The sequence below is a fragment of the Parambassis ranga genome, chromosome 8 (assembly GCF_900634625.1).
Source record: "Parambassis ranga chromosome 8, fParRan2.1, whole genome shotgun sequence".
Lineage (NCBI taxonomy): Eukaryota > Metazoa > Chordata > Actinopteri > Ambassidae > Parambassis > Parambassis ranga.
The window spans coordinates 10,907,784-10,927,133 of record NC_041029.1 but is presented as its reverse complement, the minus strand read 5'-3'; the positions used below and the strand labels follow the sequence as shown (position 1 = coordinate 10,927,133).

Below are 19,350 nucleotides of genomic sequence, written 5' to 3'. Positions count from 1 at the left end.
TCTGATCAGTTTATCGAGTCTGTTTGTGTCCACTGCTTTCAGTCTGCTGCTGATGTTAAACGACCAGAGCCATCTCCTTTATGTTTTATCATAATTCATGTTGTTGTGTACATACAAAGCTGATCATGCATTTATTGTGAGTCTACACTAAACGTACCAAACTAATTGTAGAACTCAGCTCTTCATTGATAGTGTGTGTGGTCCTTAAAAGGACCTTTGTTTTGTGTTGTTGGATCTGTCACAGTTTAACCGCCGAAGCCGTACAGAGTGCGTCCCTGCCTCTTCAGAGCATACACCACATCCATGGCGGTCACAGTCTTTCTCTTGGCGTGCTCGGTGTAGGTGACGGCATCACGGATCACATTCTCCAGGAAGACCTTCAACACACCGCGGGTCTCCTCGTAGATCAGACCAGAGATACGCTTCACTCCACCACGGCGAGCCAGACGGCGGATAGCGGGCTTGGTGATTCCCTGGATGTTATCACGGAGAACTTTACGGTGACGCTTGGCGCCTCCTTTACCGAGTCCTTTTCCTCCTTTGCCTCGTCCACTCATGTTTGCTGGGTGAAATACTCACTGAATGTGAAGAGCTCAAGGTTCACAAGTATTTATTTCTTGCCTGAGGACGTGGTAGAAGACAGAGGCGGGCCTAACCTTTCTCTGTGTGTTTTTTTTGACCAGCGCCCCCTTCTGGACAACAGCTGGAAACACATATTGCCTGAAGTTCTACACAGAACCATCACACTGTTTTTTTAGATTAATGCACGCAGAACATTCCAACAAACATCACAAACCACTTGATGCAGAAAGGGTGCACATTTTACGCACTTGGACACACTGATCAATAATCGTAATGAAGGTGAATTCCTGCTCTTCTATGTTCTTGCTTCCCTGTGTGATAAAAATGTCAATTTCACAGAATGTTCTAAACGATATAAATAAAATTGGAAAAATTATGCAGTTGTGTTTTCAGAGGATGGGGAGGCCTAAGAAGGAGCAGCCTCTCACAGATGGTCTTGGCGGTCTGTTTGTATCTGTCTAGCTGATAAGCCATCACTTCTACATTCTGAAGTTTGGGAACGAAGAAGACGTTTGCATTTCGTTTGAACTCCCGGAGCAGAAGGCATCAGTCGTGTAGCACTGATGACCACCTGAACGTTTTAAAAGCTGATCTCCTCGGGCAGGTGTAACACCTGGTTTTCTGTGAACACGTGCAGTGAGGAAGTAGTCCAGCTTCTCCAGACCTCCCAGAGTGTCCTTCAGCTCTTCATGTACTGCTTAAAGGCCTGACCTTTGTCCTCATTTATTCATATATATATATATATATATATATATGTGTGTGTCTCTTCACCTGGTACCTTGGGATGGGCTGTGTGGGGGTTGGGCTCTGGACAGAAGGTGCAGTGTCTGTGTTTCTCAGTTGAGTGGCGTTAGACGTAGAGGCAGGGGGGGCAGATTTTCCAATTTTTAGAAAATCCCATGCCAAACCACAATGTCCTGAAACCCCCTCAGACATTCAGATGAGTATCATATTCTGAGGTGTAAAATGCAAAGCAGCTCCAGCCTTCTGGGTCCTCCATCTGTAAAAATCTGAAGAAGCCCTTTCCATTTAGCCTGTACATTGGGCCCCACAACACACTCTCAGAGCTAAAAACATAATTTACAAGAACACAAAAAATGTATTATGTTTCTTCAGGTCTGGAGTTCAAATCCCAACCAAGCCATTTGAAGGACTCAGGCCTGTCACACTAATCATGACACATATTAAAAGTATTGTAGGGTAGAACTGCGTGCTGTTAAATAGCTAATCAGACATTAAAAATGATAATTAGATGGTAAAATGCTATTCTACTATGTCTACCATGATCACATAACTGAGCAAACACACTTTCTAACTTCTATTGAAAACAAATGTATTAAATAAAGGCAGATTAAACAAGGCTGTGAAAAATGTCAATATCCATGTCATGTGACAACATGACAAATGTGGTTACAACAAAACCACTAGACAATGACAGATGAAATGTCATTTCACTTTTGTAACATCTTTAAGTCAGTAAACAGTGATGCTGCTGCAGCCTTGAGGAGAATAAAGAATAGAATTGAATAAAATAGAATAGGCATGTATTGCCATTGATACATGACACACTAACATTTCTCATAATAATAAAATGTACTTATCTGTGTTGGTGGTGTGTGCTTCTGCCTCTCTTCTCCCGCTCTTCTCCCTAAAGGATGACAAAGGAGCAAAACAGTTAATAACATAATCAACAATGTAGAAACATAAGATTTATTGATCAGGGTAAAGCAGTCTCACATCAACCCTGTCAGGGAGAGGTGGTGTCAGAATAGGCCTGACAGCAGCTACCGCAGGCGGCAGCATCATTGGTGTGATACAATTGATCTGCCCCCTAGTGGTGAAATAACCAAAATACACAGCACCAACCTAAAAGAACTGTCAGAAGCTGTAGCCTCTGCAATACATATTTTTCCTATAGGTGCTACATAAAGTGAGCTGCAGTGTTTTAAATGGTATGAATGTATAATTACTGCACTGACTACATGACATGATGAACATTATATTCATATATTATTTTTAATATTCTTCAGGTCTCTGTGTGAGGCTCTGTGTGTCAAAATGATCTATGCTGACTAAACTTAGCTCTTAGCTAAACCTAGCTGTTACTCTGAGGACATGAAAAAAAAGCTAAAGAGTTAGCTTTTCAAAATCCATCATTTTTATGCTGTAATCCAGCACAAACAACAAACTAAGCTATTGTGTTAAAACCAGGTTAACCACACTGAGTCTCCATGCAGACAGGCAGAGTACTGAACTTTAGCATGGTCGCCATCTTGGCTCATTACTGTCAATGTTACAAAGAGAATCTGTCTGTCTCACCATCGCGGATGAACCCAGAGGTGATGAGGAACTTCTCCCGGCCAGAAGCCATCCCTCACTGCAGACGATGATGAAGATGATGACCTCTGGAAATCTCTGTCTTCAGCTCTCAGGTGAACAGCACTTGCTCTGGACTCTGGTCTGTAGCTCAGGTGTGGAAGAAAGTGTAAAAAGTGCGGCCTGCTACTTATAGGGACCCATCGTTCCATCACTATGGCGACAGGTTGTATTTTGATTATTTAAATAAAGCGCTTTACTTAAATATATTATGTTTAAATGCTAAGTAATTTAAATGATCAAGTGTCAATGTGTGTTTTTTTTAAATTGAGACATTTTAGTGAGAATTGTACGTTTTAAATAAAAAAGTGGTATGGTGGAAGATAATGTTTAATGACTGTGTGTGTGTGTGTGTGTGTGTGTGTGTGTGTGTGTGTGAGAGAGAGAGAGAGAGAGAGAGAGAGAGAAAGAGTTTGTAGTAAGCAGCATGATGATAAACTTAAATAATTAACAATGACATTATCAGCATGTAAATTAAAACAACAATCAAGTAATAATAGTGATGATAATAATAATAATAACAATAATAACTAGAAAAAAGCATTTCCTGAAGAAAACCAAGTTTGATTGCAGCAGTGAAGCATTGCTTTGAACTTTAAAAATATGAAAAAACACATCAGAATGCATATGAATAGAAGCTGAATGGCAGAACAAGAGCTGAATTACTCTGAACAAAAGCTGAAATTATTAAACAAGCTGAATCAGTCATAAAACAGCTGAATTAAGCTGAACAGGAGCTGGATAATTGCTTTGAATCGCAGGTGAATTGTCTGATGGAATAATAACTGAGGCTTAGAGAGACTAATTATTTTGATGTGGACATGTAGCAAACAGCTCCATAGCGATCCTTTGCCAGTGGTACATGGAGAGTTAAAATAATTACATCCAGCGGGGAGCAGCTCCGAGAGAGGTGCCAGTTCTCCTTCACGTATACGTTTCCGTCAGGAACATAAAGTCCAGTTTACGTGAGGTAAAGAAGCCGCTCAGGAGAAAGGTTTTGTTAGTGACGGACCTCACATTCAGCAGCACACTTTGTCTCAATAACAGTATGCAGGGATCTTCCTGATGATTGTATTGATGACATATAAACCCCAAAGAAGTGAATGCATCCTGTTATATTAAGAAACGCAATGCTGCAGCCAGCCACCAGGGGGCGTGCCAGGCTCGTATTAAAATGACAAGAAATCAACGTGTAATTTTTTTCCACATGTACGCACATATGCGAGGATATTCAGTACTGTACCTACAGTTACATACTGGGGTGGTTATGCCTCTTTTTGTGTTTCAGATTGAGAGTGCTGCTTCAGTAGATGTTCTGCAAGAATGTAACATGAGACACAGCACAATGTTACAGACAGCAGGTTGTCTGAGACACATGGCAGCCATGGAAGAAAAGCACAAAATCATGGCAGACTACCTCTGGCGGTATATATTACGGTACATGCTTTCAACTGGGCTGACATCACTTCCCCGTTCTGGGTTGGAACCATTGCCACAAATAGAGTTCCTGCATGAGTCTACATTCCTAATGGCAAATACTCGCTCAAGCTTGTAATTACCACTTCCAGATTCATACAGTGTGCAGATCTATGATTCTCACACCACAGTGTGATGGTATGTAGTAGAAACCCTCACATATAAACCATGTTTCCCCACCAAACAGAACTGATGAAGCTGCTTGGATGAGCAATATGTCCAAAAAAATGGAAAATAAGTAATTAAATCAGTACCTCAGGGGTCTGAGCCTGTTTTGTCCATAACCTCATCTATATGAAAATATAATTACTTCTTTTGACAACTACAACTGCAACTCATTAAAACAAACTATGTTTCAAATCATACAGAGGGCTACACCAGTATGTTGTATTCCTAATGTCCCAAATAAGCCAAATATAACATAAGATGTAAAACTGAGATGTAATCAAAGTATATACAAATATTTCAACCTATATACAATGGAGCACGGTTTTTTTATTTATGCCAATCTGCAAAGCAGTTTTTGTCCACAATGAGACACAGAGCCACATCACAAGACTGGCACTTCCACGGAGTGACATTTCTAAATCTGATATTGCTTATTTTTACAACAAACAGGACACTGTGTTAGGGTTAGAGCAGGACTCTGTAGTGCCGGTGGTGGAGTGGAAAGCTTTGGAAAAGGGGACAACAGCAGCCACACACTGCGCAAAATGGAGATGGGACAGAGGAGCGTTCAGTGAGTACTCGGAGGAACAGGGCTGAGGTGGGTTTTAGTGATTTAACTTTCTTTTTTGTTCTTTAGTGCCACTATTTTTATTCTTATGTATGTTACCTTTTACCATTTTGTGTTGTGGTAGTAGATGCTGTGAATTAATCTAGCATAGTTTAAATCCGATATCTTCATCAACAGGACATTGACTCTATAGTTAAGTGAGGTGGCTCTTAAAAGAGCCGTTGTTTATGGAGCCGCAGACACTTTATGCTCTCTCTCCGCGGATGCGGCGGGCCAGCTGGATGTCTTTGGGCATGATGGTGACCCTCTTGGCGTGGATGGCGCACAGGTTTGTGTCCTCGAACAGGCCGACCAAGTAAGCCTCGCTGGCCTCCTGCAAAGCCATGACAGCGGAGCTCTGGAAGCGCAGATCGGTCTTGAAGTCCTGAGCGATCTCTCTGACCAGGCGCTGGAAGGGCAGCTTGCGGATCAGCAGCTCAGTGGATTTCTGGTAGCGACGGATCTCTCTCAGAGCCACGGTGCCGGGCCTGTAACGGTGAGGCTTCTTGACGCCGCCGGTGGCCGGGGCGCTCTTACGAGCAGCCTTGGTGGCCAGCTGCTTTCTGGGGGCTTTGCCTCCGGTGGATTTACGGGCGGTCTGCTTGGTTCTTGCCATTTCTTCTTTCTCTGAGCAACAGAAAAATCTAAAATGAGAGCGAAGACGCGCGCCTCTTAAAGTGTGGGACCGACTGTGACGCTGCTTCAGGCCCCCGGATCCTGATTGGTCAGCGGCTCCTCGTGTCGATCAGCCCGCCTAGAGGAGCGGCCTCCCGCCTGAAGCTGCGCTGCTTATTGGGGAAAAGTCTGGTTCAAAACGCCCGCTGAAATGGAGAGCGGCCCCCTGCTGCCTCTCCGCTGAAACCAGTCCTCTGGTTGGCCTGTGAGGAAGCGTCTGCGCGCTCTGAGACATATAAAGGGGAGACTCAGCTTCCTCAGACACAGTTTCTCTGAGTTAACACCAGAAAACACTATCTGAAAATGAGTGGACGTGGAAAGACCGGTGGCAAAGCCAGAGCTAAGGCCAAGACCCGCTCCTCCCGTGCAGGGCTGCAGTTTCCCGTGGGTCGTGTCCACAGGCTGCTGCGTAAAGGTAACTATGGAGAGCGTGTGGGTGCCGGCGCCCCCGTCTACCTGGCGGCTGTGCTGGAGTACCTGACCGCTGAGATCCTGGAGCTGGCTGGAAACGCTGCCCGCGACAACAAGAAGACCCGTATCATCCCCCGTCACCTGCAGCTGGCTGTTCGCAACGACGAGGAGCTCAACAAGCTGCTGGGCGGAGTGACCATCGCTCAGGGCGGCGTGCTGCCCAACATCCAGGCCGTGCTGCTGCCCAAGAAGACCGAGAAGCCCGTCAAAGCCAAGTAAAGCTGGAGACCCACAAACCCCCAAAGGCTCTTTTAAGAGCCACACACTCACATAAAGAGCTGATGTCCTGGATTTTTACTTTTCAGTTGTACCTATTTTTTATCAAACCCATATAAAACACAATCACAGCATTTAAACTACTATAGTTTTTAGTATACTTTATATTATTTATTCATCAAGACAAACATGACAGGTTATTGTAAAGTTATGTATTATATTGACATATAGTCAAATCTACTAGTAGTACATAACAGGCAGGTGTTGAATACTCGGTTAACATGCAGTAGGCAGTAGGTAACTATGCATTCTATAAACCTGAAAATATTAAATCATTTTTCTGTTTCAAATCGGTGTCATTATGTATCCTGAATAGGCTTAGAAATATAACGTCTCTACAGTAACAGAGAGCTGTGAGTAATGACGCAGTAACTTTACCCTGACACAAAATGTGACTGTCGGCAAATGTGTGTGCACTGTACTTTTCACTTGATAGAAATGAGGATATCCTGAATAGGCTTACAAATATAACCCTCTACCCTTTACATTATGGGAAAAGTGGTGAATTACAATAAGGGATCTAAATATCAATTACTGGAATATGTAACAATAAATAATCTTTGACTACAAACTACACAGAAATACAGTACACTTTCTGCTGGGTATTTATACTTATATTATATTGATAAGGTGTGTAATGTATGATAATGTTCTTTGTGGATGTTGTGGTGAACAATAGGGGTGGGCGAATCGATCTAAATATCGATAGTATCGATACCAAAGTTAGGATCAGTAATTGCCCTCCCCCTCCTTCTCCACTCTGCCGGAGCAGACGGAGCTCCTGATTGGCTGTACAGCTAGCATCATGGAGATGGCAGAGAGGAAGAGGAGCGCTGTTTGGAGTTATTTCACAGCAACAGACGAGAAGAAGAAACTGCTACTTGTGAGGTGTGCAGGAAAGTGACCTGCCACTGTGGAAACACAACTAATTTACACAAACATAATGCAGCAGAGCCCAAAGACCTCGAGCTGCAGAGTAAACAGAGGGAGGAGGAAGAGGCAGATCCCCAAACACGAACCAGAGACAGTGGTCACTGACAAAGGCTTTACTGCAAAACACAGGTAGATGATTTTAAAAAGTGAAGGTTTAGATTGAGTAATCTGCAGCATGAATTAATGCTGTCTTGACATGGATCGTTATCACACGGAGCATTGCTGACATGATTGTGAAGTTAAAATTTCAAACATACAGTTCTGCACTTTTGTTTGCAGCTTGATTTATTAACAAATGTTTCTTGTGTATTATTATTCTGCCAATCACGATAATCTATTTAAAGGCAAAAAAAAAATTATGATCATGAAATTTCAATGTAAAAGTATCAGTAACGGTATTGATATCGATACTTCAGTATTGCCCACCCCTAGTGAACAATAACGGTCTTTGTTTAAAGTGCAAAACAAGTTACTAATGAAATAGTGTTTACACACATTTAAAGAAAGGATGAGCTCTTTGTGGATGTTGTGGTGGCTCTTAAAAGAGCCTTTGTGTGTTTGCTGTGATCACAGCTCACTTCTTCTTGGGTGCTGCCTTCTTGGCTTTGGGCTTGGCTACCTTCTTTGCGGGGGCCTTCTTGGCTGCAGGGGCCTTTTTAGGAGCCACCTTCTTGGGACTCTTGGCGGCCTTCTTGGGGCTCTTGGCGGGTTTTTTGGGGCTCTTGGCGGCCTTCTTGGGGCTCTTGGCTACTTTCTTGGCTGCTGCGGGCTTCTTTGCCTTCTTGGGGGACTTCTTAGCAGCTGCTGGTTTCTTGGCTGCCGCCTTCTTGGCCGCTGCGGGCTTCTTAGCGGCTGCGGGCTTCTTGGCTTTAGGTGCGGCTTTCTTTGCGGGCTTCTTGGCCACAGCCTCAGCCTTCTTGTTCATTTTGAAGGAGCCGGAGGCCCCGGTCCCCTTGGTCTGGACCAGAGTCCCTTTAGCCACCAGGCTCTTAATGGCGATCTTGACGCGGGACTTGTTCTTCTCCACATCGTATCCTCCGGCAGCCAGAGCCTTCTTGAGGGCGGCTGCAGACACGCCGCTCCGCTCCTTGGAAGCGGCCACAGCTTTCACGATGAGCTCGCCGACGCTGGGGCCGGACTTCTTCGGCTTGGAGGCCTTCTTCTTGGGAGCTTTGGCCGGAGCGGCGGCTGGAGCGGCAGCTGGAACTTCTTCTGCCATGTTCAATCAGTCCGTAGTTACGATAACAAGGCGCCTGAGTGTAGTAACGATGAACTGAGCGCAGGAGGCGGTACTTGAACACAGCATGAGAACCGTGGAGACTCAACCCAAGCCTGCGCTCCTCCGTGCAGGCTGAATGTTTCCACTTGTGTTTTCTGTGCGTGGATAAAATAGTAAAAATGAGTGTGTGAGCAGCGCTGCAGGATGACAGTGGAGGAGCTGATAGCGGACAGTGTCTCTTCATGTTCAGCTCATGTTCAGCTCCGAGGATCGCTGCACTTTGTTGCTGGAGCTTCCAAAGCTCAGAGAGTCAGCGCGCTACGCAGCGCCTTTTCCCTCTTCTTCCTCTCATAAATGGTCTCAGATGCATCAGAGCTCCATCAAAAGTTGTTTTCCAGCTGAAACACACGTTTGTTCAGAGACTCCGAGGAAAAACAAACATCTGCTGACCGTCACTTTGCCACAAAATCACGTTGTTGTGCAGCATCAAACACACTGTGATGACGCTGCACAGACTTCTATCGGAGCTGTTCGCTGCTTTTCTGGCTGACCAGTCTAAATAAAGTCCATCACTGTTCTTTTAGTAGCACAGTTAATTATAATTTAAACAGGGGGGAAACATTTAAGTATGTTGAAACATATAAGAACTGTGAAATCTGAAACTCTCACAAACATTTATCATCAAGTAGCTCAGTATGAGTGGTAAACAAATTCAGGATAGTGAAACCTTAGTTACAGTATAAAACCTCTACTTCTGCAACAATATCAGCTCAAATAAGCTGATAATTAACAATAAGTCAGTTCAATAATTTACAAACTGTCAATTATTATTGATCCATCATAGATGTCAGATTGGACCCTACAGTACCGAGCGCCTTCTTGACTTTTTGAATGACCTTCACCAGCACCTGGTTCCAGAGCAGGATCAGGAGGGAGACAACATGAGGATCTTTGTCATCACCTTGGACAATGTGGCTTTCCATCACTCTCAAGCCATCACAGCATGGTTTGAAGTCCACCCGAGACAGGTCCGTCTCTTCCATCCACCCTATTCACCTTTTCTCAACGCCATAGAGTGTTTTTCTGCGTGAAGGTGGAAAGTTTTTGACCATCAGCCACATGGCCAGACGTCACTCCTTGATGCCATGGACGCTGCCTGCAGGGATATTGCAGCCAAGCGGTTTATCACAGGTGTATCGCCTTGGATGACATCAGATGTGATGTTGACGAAAACATGTGGCCTAACCCTGATCGTAGAGATAACATGTAGAGAATGTGGTGCTTTATTTTGAGCCACCCCCCCCCCCCCTTTCATCTTTGTGTGTATATTCAGAATGCTCTTTTATGTTTCATGAATATTTTGTATGCTCTTAAGCAATGAAACGTTTTCTGTTCCATCATAAACAATATTTGTACTGTGTGTAATAAAATTAAATATCGATAAATATCGATAGTATCGATATCAACGTTAGGATCAGTAATTACTCGATGAGATCGATATTTCTGTGGAAGTTTCTCTTCTATATGTTCAGCAACTTTACTCTATTTACTCGCGGTGCAAATAGCGCTCCTCTCTCACTCTGCTCAGTGCGCAGGCGCACTCCGCCCCTCCCCTTCCTTCTCCACTCTGCCGGAGCAGACGGAGCCCCTGATTGGCTGTGAAGTACAGCTAGCGTCCTGGAGACAGCAGAGAGGAAGAGGAGCGCTGTTTGGAGTTATTTCACAGCGACAGAAACTGCTATTTGTGAGGTGTGCAGGAAAGCGACCTGCCACTGTGGAAACACAACTCATTTATTAAAGAAGTGAAGGTTTAGACAGAGTAATCTGCAGCATGAATTAATGTCTGAGTGCAGTGATAAGATGTGATTTTAGCAGAACGATGTCATCATAAATCACCAGCTGAAATAAATCTAGTTTTTCTTATATCTTATAATATAATAATGTGTTTCAATAATGTATTTCAGTATGGTTAGTATAATTATTAAGTGTAGAAGGACCTTTATTCTTCATATTTAGGCTACATGCATATAGGTGTTAGACTTAGGGGTGGGCGAATCGATCTAAATAGCGATAGTATCGATACCAACGTTAGGATCAGTAATTACTCAATACTAGCGTGATGAGATCGATATTTCTGTGGAAGTTTCTCTTAATACCTTCAGCAACTTTACTCGTATTTACTCGCAGTGCAGACAGCGCTCCTCTCTCACTCTGCTAAGTGCGCAGGCACACTCCGCCCCTCCCCCTCCTTCTCCACTCTGCCGGAGCAGACAGAGCTCCTGATTGGCTGTAAAGTACAGCTAGCATCATGGAGATGGCAGAGAGGAAGAGGAGCGCTGTTTGGAGTTATTTCACAGCGACAGACGAGAAGAAGAAACTGCTACTGTGAGGTGTGCAGGAAAGTGACCTGCCACTGTGGAAACACAACTCATTTACACAAACATAATGCAGCAGAGCCCAAGACCTCGAGCTGCAGAGTAAACAGAGGGAGGAGGAAGAGGCAGATCCCCAAACACGAACCAGAGACAGTGGTCACTGACAAAGGCTTTACTGCAAAACACAGGTAGATGATTTAAAAAAGTGAAGGTTGAGTAATTGAGTAATCTGCAGCATGAATTAATGCTGTCTTTCTGAGTGCTGTGATAAGACATGGATCGTTATCACAAGGAGCATTGCTGACATGATTGTGAAGTTAAAATTTCAAACTTATACAGTTCTGCACTTTTGTTTGCAGCTTGATTTATTAAACAAATGTTTCTTGTGTTTTATTATTCTGCCAATCACGATAATCTATTTAAAGGCAAAAAAAAATATTTATGATCATGAAATTTCAATGTAAAAGTATCGGTATCGGTATCGGTGATACTGGCCCTGTATTTACTTGGTATCGGATCACCCTAGTTAATCAAATTATCTCCATTATGTTATCATGGCTGTCACAAGGGGCATCGCTGACAAGATTGTTATAATTTCATACAAGTTCTCCTCCATACAGTTCTGCTTCTGTTCTGTTTGCAGCTTGATTTACTTAACAAATATTTGTGTATTATTCGCTAATCATGATCAACTAATTAAAGACAAAAAAAAAAATCATTGTATGATCATGAAATTTCTAAAGTAAAAGTATCAGTGATACCGGCCCGGTATTTACTTGGTATGGGATCGATACTGAAATTTTCAATATCGCCCACCCCTATGTGTCCTGTTGTATACATTGAAAAAAGTGATTTGCTTTTTACTGGAATGCTTTAGAAATTCAGCACAACGCCTAAACCTTCTACAAAGACTCGCTCTTTAGAAGAAGTGGGTGGCTCTTAGAAGAGCCGTTGGGTTTTTGTGCGAGCAGCAGCTGTTTACTTGGAGCTGGTGTACTTAGTGACGGCCTTGGTGCCCTCAGACACGGCGTGCTTAGCCAGCTCACCGGGCAGCAGCAGCCTGACGGCGGTCTGGATCTCCCTGGAAGTGATGGTAGAGCGCTTGTTGTAGTGAGCCAGACGAGAGGCCTCGGAGGCGATGCGCTCAAAGATGTCGTTCACAAAGGAGTTCATGATGCTCATGGCCTTGGAGGAGATGCCGGTATCAGGGTGCACCTGCTTCAACACTTTGTACACGTAGATAGCGTAGCTCTCCTTCCTGGTCTTTCTCTTCTTCTTGCCTCCTTTGCCGGCGGTCTTGGTCACGGCTTTCTTGGAGCCCTTCTTGGGCGCAGACTTTGCGGGTTCAGGCATATTGAGTCTTCGACACTTCTCAGCAACGAATCACTCTCATGGCTCACAGCGACTCCTCTTATACAGGCTGCATGCAAACACCATTGTGCAGTTCCTTGTCTGTGATTGGCTGAGCTTCTCAGCTGATTACGGGTGGAAGGTTCCGCATGGTTTGGCATGGAAGCGGTTAAAATTGGTGCGCACACTGTATATGGAAAGAAAAGGCGGGCTGTGCCTGCAACACTGTATCACTGCTGCACTAGTTGTTATATCTTGTAGAATGTGGTGCGTTGTGTTTTCTATAAACATGCTGTTACTGGACAGGAGAGCAGCAGATTCTTCTTCTTCCCCTCTCACCTCTGCTGTCTTTCCATGCTCTTTAAAACAGCCGTTATAAACCACATATATAAGAAACCTCAGTGACTTCAGAAACATTTGGTTCATTTCTATGAACAATGTTGCTTCTCATTTTCATGATGATCGTGTCCAGTCTGGTTTCTGGCCCAGCTTTATTACAACTTAACTCAAACTCAAGTAAGTAAATCCCTCCCTAACGTTGAATTAAATTGTTATATGGCCATTTAAGAGCTAATGACAACAACAAAAGTTGAACTACATTACTGCACTCATTTTCACTAATCCTGTAATAAGAAATCAGAAATACTTTATTGATCTGCTTGTATTCCAGGTGCTCCATACTCAAAACAGGTTAGACATAAAATAAGGTAAATAGTAAGAGTAGAGTAAAATAATACCTAATAAAATCGATCGAAAAAACGATAATGAACATTCAAGTAATCTCTGGTCTCATATCTCATATATAATCTGTAAATAACTATTAACCTGAATCTGTGTGCAGTAAAAGCGGACAGTGACTACAATAAATCCAATATGGATATAATTAACAAGACAGTCTGATCTTCTGTCTGACACTGTTGTCAGGGAATCCAGCTCCACCCCCACAACAACACCGCCCTTCTGATCAGTTTATCGAGTCTGTTTGTGTCCACTGCTTTCAGTCTGCTGCTGATGTTAAACGACCAGAGCCATCTCCTTTAATGTTTTATCATAATTCATGTTGTTGTGTACATACAAAGCTGATCATGCATTTATTGTGAGTCTACACTAAACGTACCAAACTAATTGTAGAAACTCAGCTCTTCATTGATAGTGTGTGTGGTCCTTAAAAGGACCTTTGTTTTGTGTTGTTGGATCTGTCACAGTTTTAACCGCCGAAGCCGTACAGAGTGCGTCCCTGCCTCTTCAGAGCATACACCACATCCATGGCGGTCACAGTCTTCTCTTGGCGTGCTCGGTGTAGGTGACGGCATCACGGATCACATTCTCCAGGAAGACCTTCAACACACCGCGGGTCTCCCTCGTAGATCAGACCAGAGATACGCTTCACTCCACCACGGCGAGCCAGACGGCGGATAGCGGGCTTGGTGATTCCCTGGATGTTATCACGGAGAACTTTACGGTGACGCTTGGCGCCTCCTTTACCGAGTCCTTTTCCCTCCTTTGCCTCGTCCACTCATGTTTGCTGGGTGAAATACTCACTGAATGTGAAGAGCTCAAGGTTCACAAGTATTTATTTCTTGCCTGAGGACGTGGTAGAAGACAGAGGCGGGCCTAACCTTTCTCTGTGTGTTTTTTTTGACCAGCGCCCCCTTCTGGACAACAGCTGGAAACACATATTGCCTGAAGTTCTACACAGAACCATCACACTGTTTTTTTAGATTAATGCACGCAGAACATTCCAACAAACATCACAAACCACTTGATGCAGAAAGGGTGCACATTTTACGCACTTGGACACACTGATCAATAATCGTAATGAAGGTGAATTCCTGCTCTTCTATGTTCTTGCTTCCCTGTGTGATAAAAATGTCAATTTCACAGAATGTTCTAAACGATATAAATAAAATTGGAAAAAATTATGCAGTTGTGTTTTCAGAGGATGGGGAGGCCTAAGAAGGGCAGCCTCTCACAGATGGTCTTGCGGTCTGTTTGTATCTGTCTAGCTGATAAGCCATCACTTCTACATTCTGAAGTTTGGGAACGAAGAAGACGTTTGCATTTCGTTTGAACTCCCGGAGCAGAAGGCATCAGTCGTGTAGCACTGATGACCACCTGAACGTTTTAAAAGCTGATCTCCTCGGGCATGGTGTAACACCTGGTTTTCTGTGAACACGTGCAGTGAGGAAGTAGTCCAGCTTCTCCAGACCTCCAAGAGTGTCCTTCAGCTCTTCATGTACCTGCTTAAAGGCCTGACCTTGTCCTCATTTATTCATATATATATTATATATATATATATATATATATATATATATATATATATATGTGTCTCTTCACCTGGTACCTGGGATGGGCTGTGTGGGGGGTTGGGCTCTGGACAGAAGGTGCAGTGTCTGTGTTCTCAGTTGAGTGGCGGTTAGACGTAGAGGCAGGGGGGGCAGATTTTCCAATTTTTAGAGAAATCCCATGCCAAACCACAATGTCCCTGAAACCCCCTCAGACATTCAGATGAGTATCATATTCTGAGGGGTAAAATGCAAAGCAGCTCCAGCCTTCTGGGTCCTCCATCTGTAAAAAATCTGAAGAAGCCCTTTCCATTTAGCCTGTACATTGGGCCCCACAACACACTCTCAGAGCTAAAAACATAATTTACAAGAACACAAAAAATGTATTATGTTCTTCAGGTCTGGAGTTCAAATCCCAACCAGCCATTTGAAGGACTCAGGCCTTCACACTAATCATGACACATATTAAAAGTATTGTAGGGTAGAACTGCGTGCTGTTAAATAGCTAATCAGACATTAAAAATGATAATTAGATGGTAAAATGCTATTCTACTATGTCTACCATGATCACATACTGAGCAAAACACACTTTCTAACTTCTATTGAAAACAATGTATTAAATAAAGGCAGATTAAACAAGGCTGTGAAAAATTGTCAATATCCATGTCATGTGACAACAGTGACAAATGTGGTTAACACCAAAACCACTAGACAATGACAGATGAAATGTCATTTCACTTTTGTAAACATCTTTAAGTCAGTAAACAGTGATGCTGCTGCAGCCTTGAGGAGAATAAAGAATAGAATTGAATAAATAGAATAGGCATGTATTGCCATTGATACATGACACACTAACATTTCTCATAATAATAAAATGTACTTATCTGTGTTGGTGGTGTGTGCTTTCTGCCTCTCTTCCCCGCTCTTCTCCCTAAAGGATGACAAAGGAGGCAAACAGTTAATAACATAATCAAAAATGTAGAAACATAAGATTTATTGATCAGGGTAAAGCAGTCCTCACATCAACCCTGTCAGGGAGAGGTGGTGTCAGAATAGGCCTGACAGCAGCTACCGCAGGCGGCAGCATCATTGGTGTGATACAATTGATCTGCCCCCTAGGGGTGAAATAACCAAAATACACAGCACCCAACCTAAAAGAACTGTCAGAAGCTGTAGCCTCTGCAATACATATTTTTCCTATAGGTGCTACATAAAGTGAGCTGCAGTGTTTTAAATGGTATGAATGTATAATTACTGCACTGACTACATGACATGATGAACATTATATTCATATATTATTTTTAATATTCTTCAGGTCTCTGTGTGAGGCTCTGTGTGTCAAAATGATCTATGCTGACTAAACTTAGCTCTTAGCTAAACCTAGCTGTTACTCTGAGGACATGAAAAAAAAGCTAAAGAGTTAGCTTTTCAAAATCCATCATTTTTATGCTGTAATCCAGCACAAACAACAAACTAAGCTATTGTGTTAAAACCAGGTTAACCACACTGAGTCTCCATGCAGACAGGCAGAGTACTGAACTTTAGCATGGTCGCCATCTTGGCTCATTACTGTCAATGTTACAAAGAGAATCTGTCTGTCTCACCATCGCGGATGAACCCAGAGGTGATGAGGAACTTCTCCCGGCCAGAAGCCATCCCTCACTGCAGACGATGATGAAGATGATGACCTCTGGAAATCTCTGTCTTCAGCTCTCAGGTGAACAGCACTTGCTCTGGACTCTGGTCTGTAGCTCAGGTGTGGAAGAAAGTGTAAAAAGTGCGGCCTGCTACTTATAGGGACCCATCGTTCCATCACTATGGCGACAGGTTGTATTTTGATTATTTAAATAAAGCGCTTTACTTAAATATATTATTATAGGTGTTAGACTTAGGGGTGGGCGAATCGATCTAAATAGCGATAGTATCGATACCAACGTTAGGATCAGTAATTACTCGATACTAGCGTGATGAGATCGATATTTCTGTGGAAGTTTCTCTTAATACCTTCAGCAACTTTACTCGTATTTACTCGCAGTGCAGACAGCGCTCCTCTCTCACTCTGCTAAGTGCGCAGGCACACTCCGCCCCTCCCCCCCCTTCTCCACTCTGCCGGAGCAGACAGAGCTCCTGATTGGCTGTAAAGTACAGCTAGCATCATGGAGATGGCAGAGAGGAAGAGGAGCGCTGTTTGGAGTTATTTCACAGCGACAGACGAGAAGAAGAAACTGCTACTGTGAGGTGTGCAGGAAAGTGACCTGCCACTGTGGAAACACAACTCATTTACACAAACATAATGCAGCAGAGCCCAAAGACCTCGAGCTGCAGAGTAAACAGAGGGAGGAGGAAGAGGCAGATCCCCAAACACGAACCAGAGACAGTGGTCACTGACAAAGGCTTTACTGCAAAACACAGGTAGATGATTTAAAAAGTGAAGGTTGAGTAATTGAGTAATCTGCAGCATGAATTAATGCTGTCTTTCTGAGTGCTGTGATAAGACATGGATCGTTATCACAAGGAGCATTGCTGACATGATTGTGAAGTTAAAATTTCAAACTTATACAGTTCTGCACTTTTGTTTGCAGCTTGATTTATTAACAAATGTTTCTTGTGTTTTATTATTCTGCCAATCACGATAATCTATTTAAAGGCAAAAAAAATTATTTATGATCATGAAATTTCAATGTAAAAGTATCGGTATCGGTGATACTGGCCCTGTATTTACTTGGTATCGGATCACCCTAGTTAGACTTTTATCAAATGATCTCCATTATGTTATCATGGCTGTCACAAGGGGCATCGCTGACAAGATTGTTATAATTTCATACAAGTTCTCCTCCATACAGTTCTGCTTCTGTTCTGTTTGCAGCTTGATTTACTTAACAAATATTTGTGTATTATTCTGCTAATCATAATCAACTAATTAAAGACAAAAAAAAAATCATTGTATGATCATGAAATTTCTAAAGTAAAAGTATCAGTGATACCGGCCCGGTATTTACTTGGTATGGGATCGATACTGAAATTTTCAATATCGCCCACCCCTATGTGTCCTGTTGTATACATTGAAAAAGTGATTTGCTTTTTACTGGAATGCTTTAGAAATTCAGCACAACGCCTAAACCTTCTACAAAGACTCGCTCTTTAGAAGAAGTGGGTGGCTCTTAGAAGAGCCGTTGGGTTTTTGTGCGAGCAGCAGCTGTTTACTTGGAGCTGGTGTACTTAGTGACGGCCTTGGTGCCCTCAGACACGGCGTGCTTAGCCAGCTCACCGGGCAGCAGCAGCCTGACGGCGGTCTGGATCTCCCTGGAAGTGATGGTAGAGCGCTTGTTGTAGTGAGCCAGACGAGAGGCCTCGGAGGCGATGCGCTCAAAGATGTCGTTCACAAAGGAGTTCATGATGCTCATGGCCTTGGAGGAGATGCCGGTATCAGGGTGCACCTGCTTCAACACTTTGTACACGTAGATAGCGTAGCTCTCCTTCCTGGTCTTTCTCTTCTTCTTGCCTCCTTTGCCGGCGGTCTTGGTCACGGCTTTCTTGGAGCCCTTCTTGGGCGCAGACTTTGCGGGTTCAGGCATATTGAGTCTTCGACACTTCTCAGCAACGAATCACTCTCATGGCTCACAGCGACTCCTCTTATACAGGCTGCATGCAAACACCATTGTGCAGTTCCTTGTCTGTGATTGGCTGAGCTTCTCAGCTGATTACGGGTGGAAGGTTCCGCATGGTTTGGCATGGAAGCGGTTAAAATTGGTGCGCACACTGTATATGGAAAGAAAAGGCGGGCTGTGCCTGCAACACTGTATCACTGCTGCACTAGTTGTTATATCTTGTAGAATGTGGTGCGTTGTGTTTTCTATAAACATGCTGTTACTGACAGGAGAGCAGCAGATTCTTCTTCTTCCCCCTCTCACCGCTGCTGTCTTTCCATGCTCTTTAAAACAGCCGTTATAACCACATATATAAGAAACCTCAGTGACTTCAGAAACATTTGGTTCATTTCTATGAACAATGTTGCTTCTCATTTTCATGATGATCGTGTCCAGTCTGGTTTCTGGCCCAGCTTTATTACAACTTAACTCAAACTCAAGTAAGTAAATCCCTCCCTAACGTTGAATTAAATTGTTATATGGCCATTTAAGAGCTAATGACAAACAACAAAAGTTGAACTACATTACTGCACTCATTTTCACTAATCCTGTAATAAGAAATCAGAAATACTTTATTGATCTGCTTGTATTCCAGGTGCTCCATACTCAAAACAGGTTAGACATAAAATAAGGTAAATAGTAAGAGTAGAGTAAAATAATACCTAATAAAATCGATCGAAAAAACGATAATGAACATTCAAGTAATCTCTGGTCTCATATCTCATATATAATACTGTAAATAACTATTAACCTGAATACTGTGTTGTCAGGGAATCCAGCTCCACCCGCACAACAACACCGGCCCTTCTGATCAGTTTATCGAGTCTGTTTGTGTCCACTGCTTTCAGTCTGCTGCTGATGTTAAACGACCAGAGCCATCTCCTTTATGTTTTATCATAATTCATGTTGT

At 43.2% G+C, this 19,350-nt stretch overlaps 6 protein-coding genes and 1 pseudogene across 6 annotated transcripts; 1 reads left to right on the top strand and 6 right to left on the bottom strand.

The window, feature by feature from the left end:
• On the bottom strand, positions 1–571 carry LOC114440514 (histone H4). Its single transcript, XM_028412986.1, has one exon. It carries the CDS (start codon positions 555–557, stop codon positions 246–248), a length of 312 nt encoding a protein of 103 aa, XP_028268787.1. The 5' UTR covers positions 558–571; the 3' UTR covers positions 1–245.
• Positions 572–5,414: 4,843 nt separating this feature from the next.
• LOC114440517 (histone H3) lies at positions 5,415–5,828 on the bottom strand. The gene has a single exon (XM_028412988.1). It carries the CDS (start codon positions 5,823–5,825, stop codon positions 5,415–5,417), a length of 411 nt encoding a protein of 136 aa, XP_028268789.1. The 5' UTR covers positions 5,826–5,828.
• Positions 5,829–6,173: 345 nt separating this feature from the next.
• Positions 6,174–6,761, top strand: LOC114440510 (histone H2A). The gene has a single exon (XM_028412981.1). The coding sequence runs from the start codon at positions 6,188–6,190 to the stop codon at positions 6,572–6,574; it is 387 nt and encodes a 128-aa protein (XP_028268782.1). The 5' UTR covers positions 6,174–6,187; the 3' UTR covers positions 6,575–6,761.
• Positions 6,762–7,626: 865 nt separating this feature from the next.
• LOC114440507 (histone H1-like) lies at positions 7,627–8,812 on the bottom strand. Its single transcript, XM_028412978.1, has one exon. The coding sequence runs from the start codon at positions 8,781–8,783 to the stop codon at positions 8,139–8,141; it is 645 nt and encodes a 214-aa protein (XP_028268779.1). The 5' UTR covers positions 8,784–8,812; the 3' UTR covers positions 7,627–8,138.
• Positions 8,813–11,927: 3,115 nt separating this feature from the next.
• On the bottom strand, positions 11,928–12,519 carry LOC114440511 (histone H2B 1/2). Its single transcript, XM_028412982.1, has one exon. The coding sequence runs from the start codon at positions 12,509–12,511 to the stop codon at positions 12,137–12,139; it is 375 nt and encodes a 124-aa protein (XP_028268783.1). The 5' UTR covers positions 12,512–12,519; the 3' UTR covers positions 11,928–12,136.
• A 1,196-nt stretch (positions 12,520–13,715) lies between these two features.
• LOC114440516 (histone H4-like) lies at positions 13,716–14,028 on the bottom strand (annotated as a pseudogene).
• A 3,904-nt stretch (positions 14,029–17,932) lies between these two features.
• LOC114440513 (histone H2B 1/2) lies at positions 17,933–18,376 on the bottom strand. The gene has a single exon (XM_028412985.1). The coding sequence runs from the start codon at positions 18,366–18,368 to the stop codon at positions 17,994–17,996; it is 375 nt and encodes a 124-aa protein (XP_028268786.1). The 5' UTR covers positions 18,369–18,376; the 3' UTR covers positions 17,933–17,993.
• Between the last annotated feature and the right edge of the window lie 974 nt (positions 18,377–19,350).

What these genes read in the sequence shown, in the direction of transcription:
- LOC114440514 (XM_028412986.1), bottom strand. Translation starts at nt 557, where the DNA reads ATGAGTGGACGAGGCAAAGGAGGAAAAGGACTCGGTAAAGGAGGCGCC.
- LOC114440517 (XM_028412988.1), bottom strand. Translation starts at nt 5,825, where the DNA reads ATGGCAAGAACCAAGCAGACCGCCCGTAAATCCACCGGAGGCAAAGCC.
- LOC114440510 (XM_028412981.1), top strand. Translation starts at nt 6,188, where the DNA reads ATGAGTGGACGTGGAAAGACCGGTGGCAAAGCCAGAGCTAAGGCCAAG.
- LOC114440507 (XM_028412978.1), bottom strand. Translation starts at nt 8,783, where the DNA reads ATGGCAGAAGAAGTTCCAGCTGCCGCTCCAGCCGCCGCTCCGGCCAAA.
- LOC114440511 (XM_028412982.1), bottom strand. Translation starts at nt 12,511, where the DNA reads ATGCCTGAACCCGCAAAGTCTGCGCCCAAGAAGGGCTCCAAGAAAGCC.
- LOC114440513 (XM_028412985.1), bottom strand. Translation starts at nt 18,368, where the DNA reads ATGCCTGAACCCGCAAAGTCTGCGCCCAAGAAGGGCTCCAAGAAAGCC.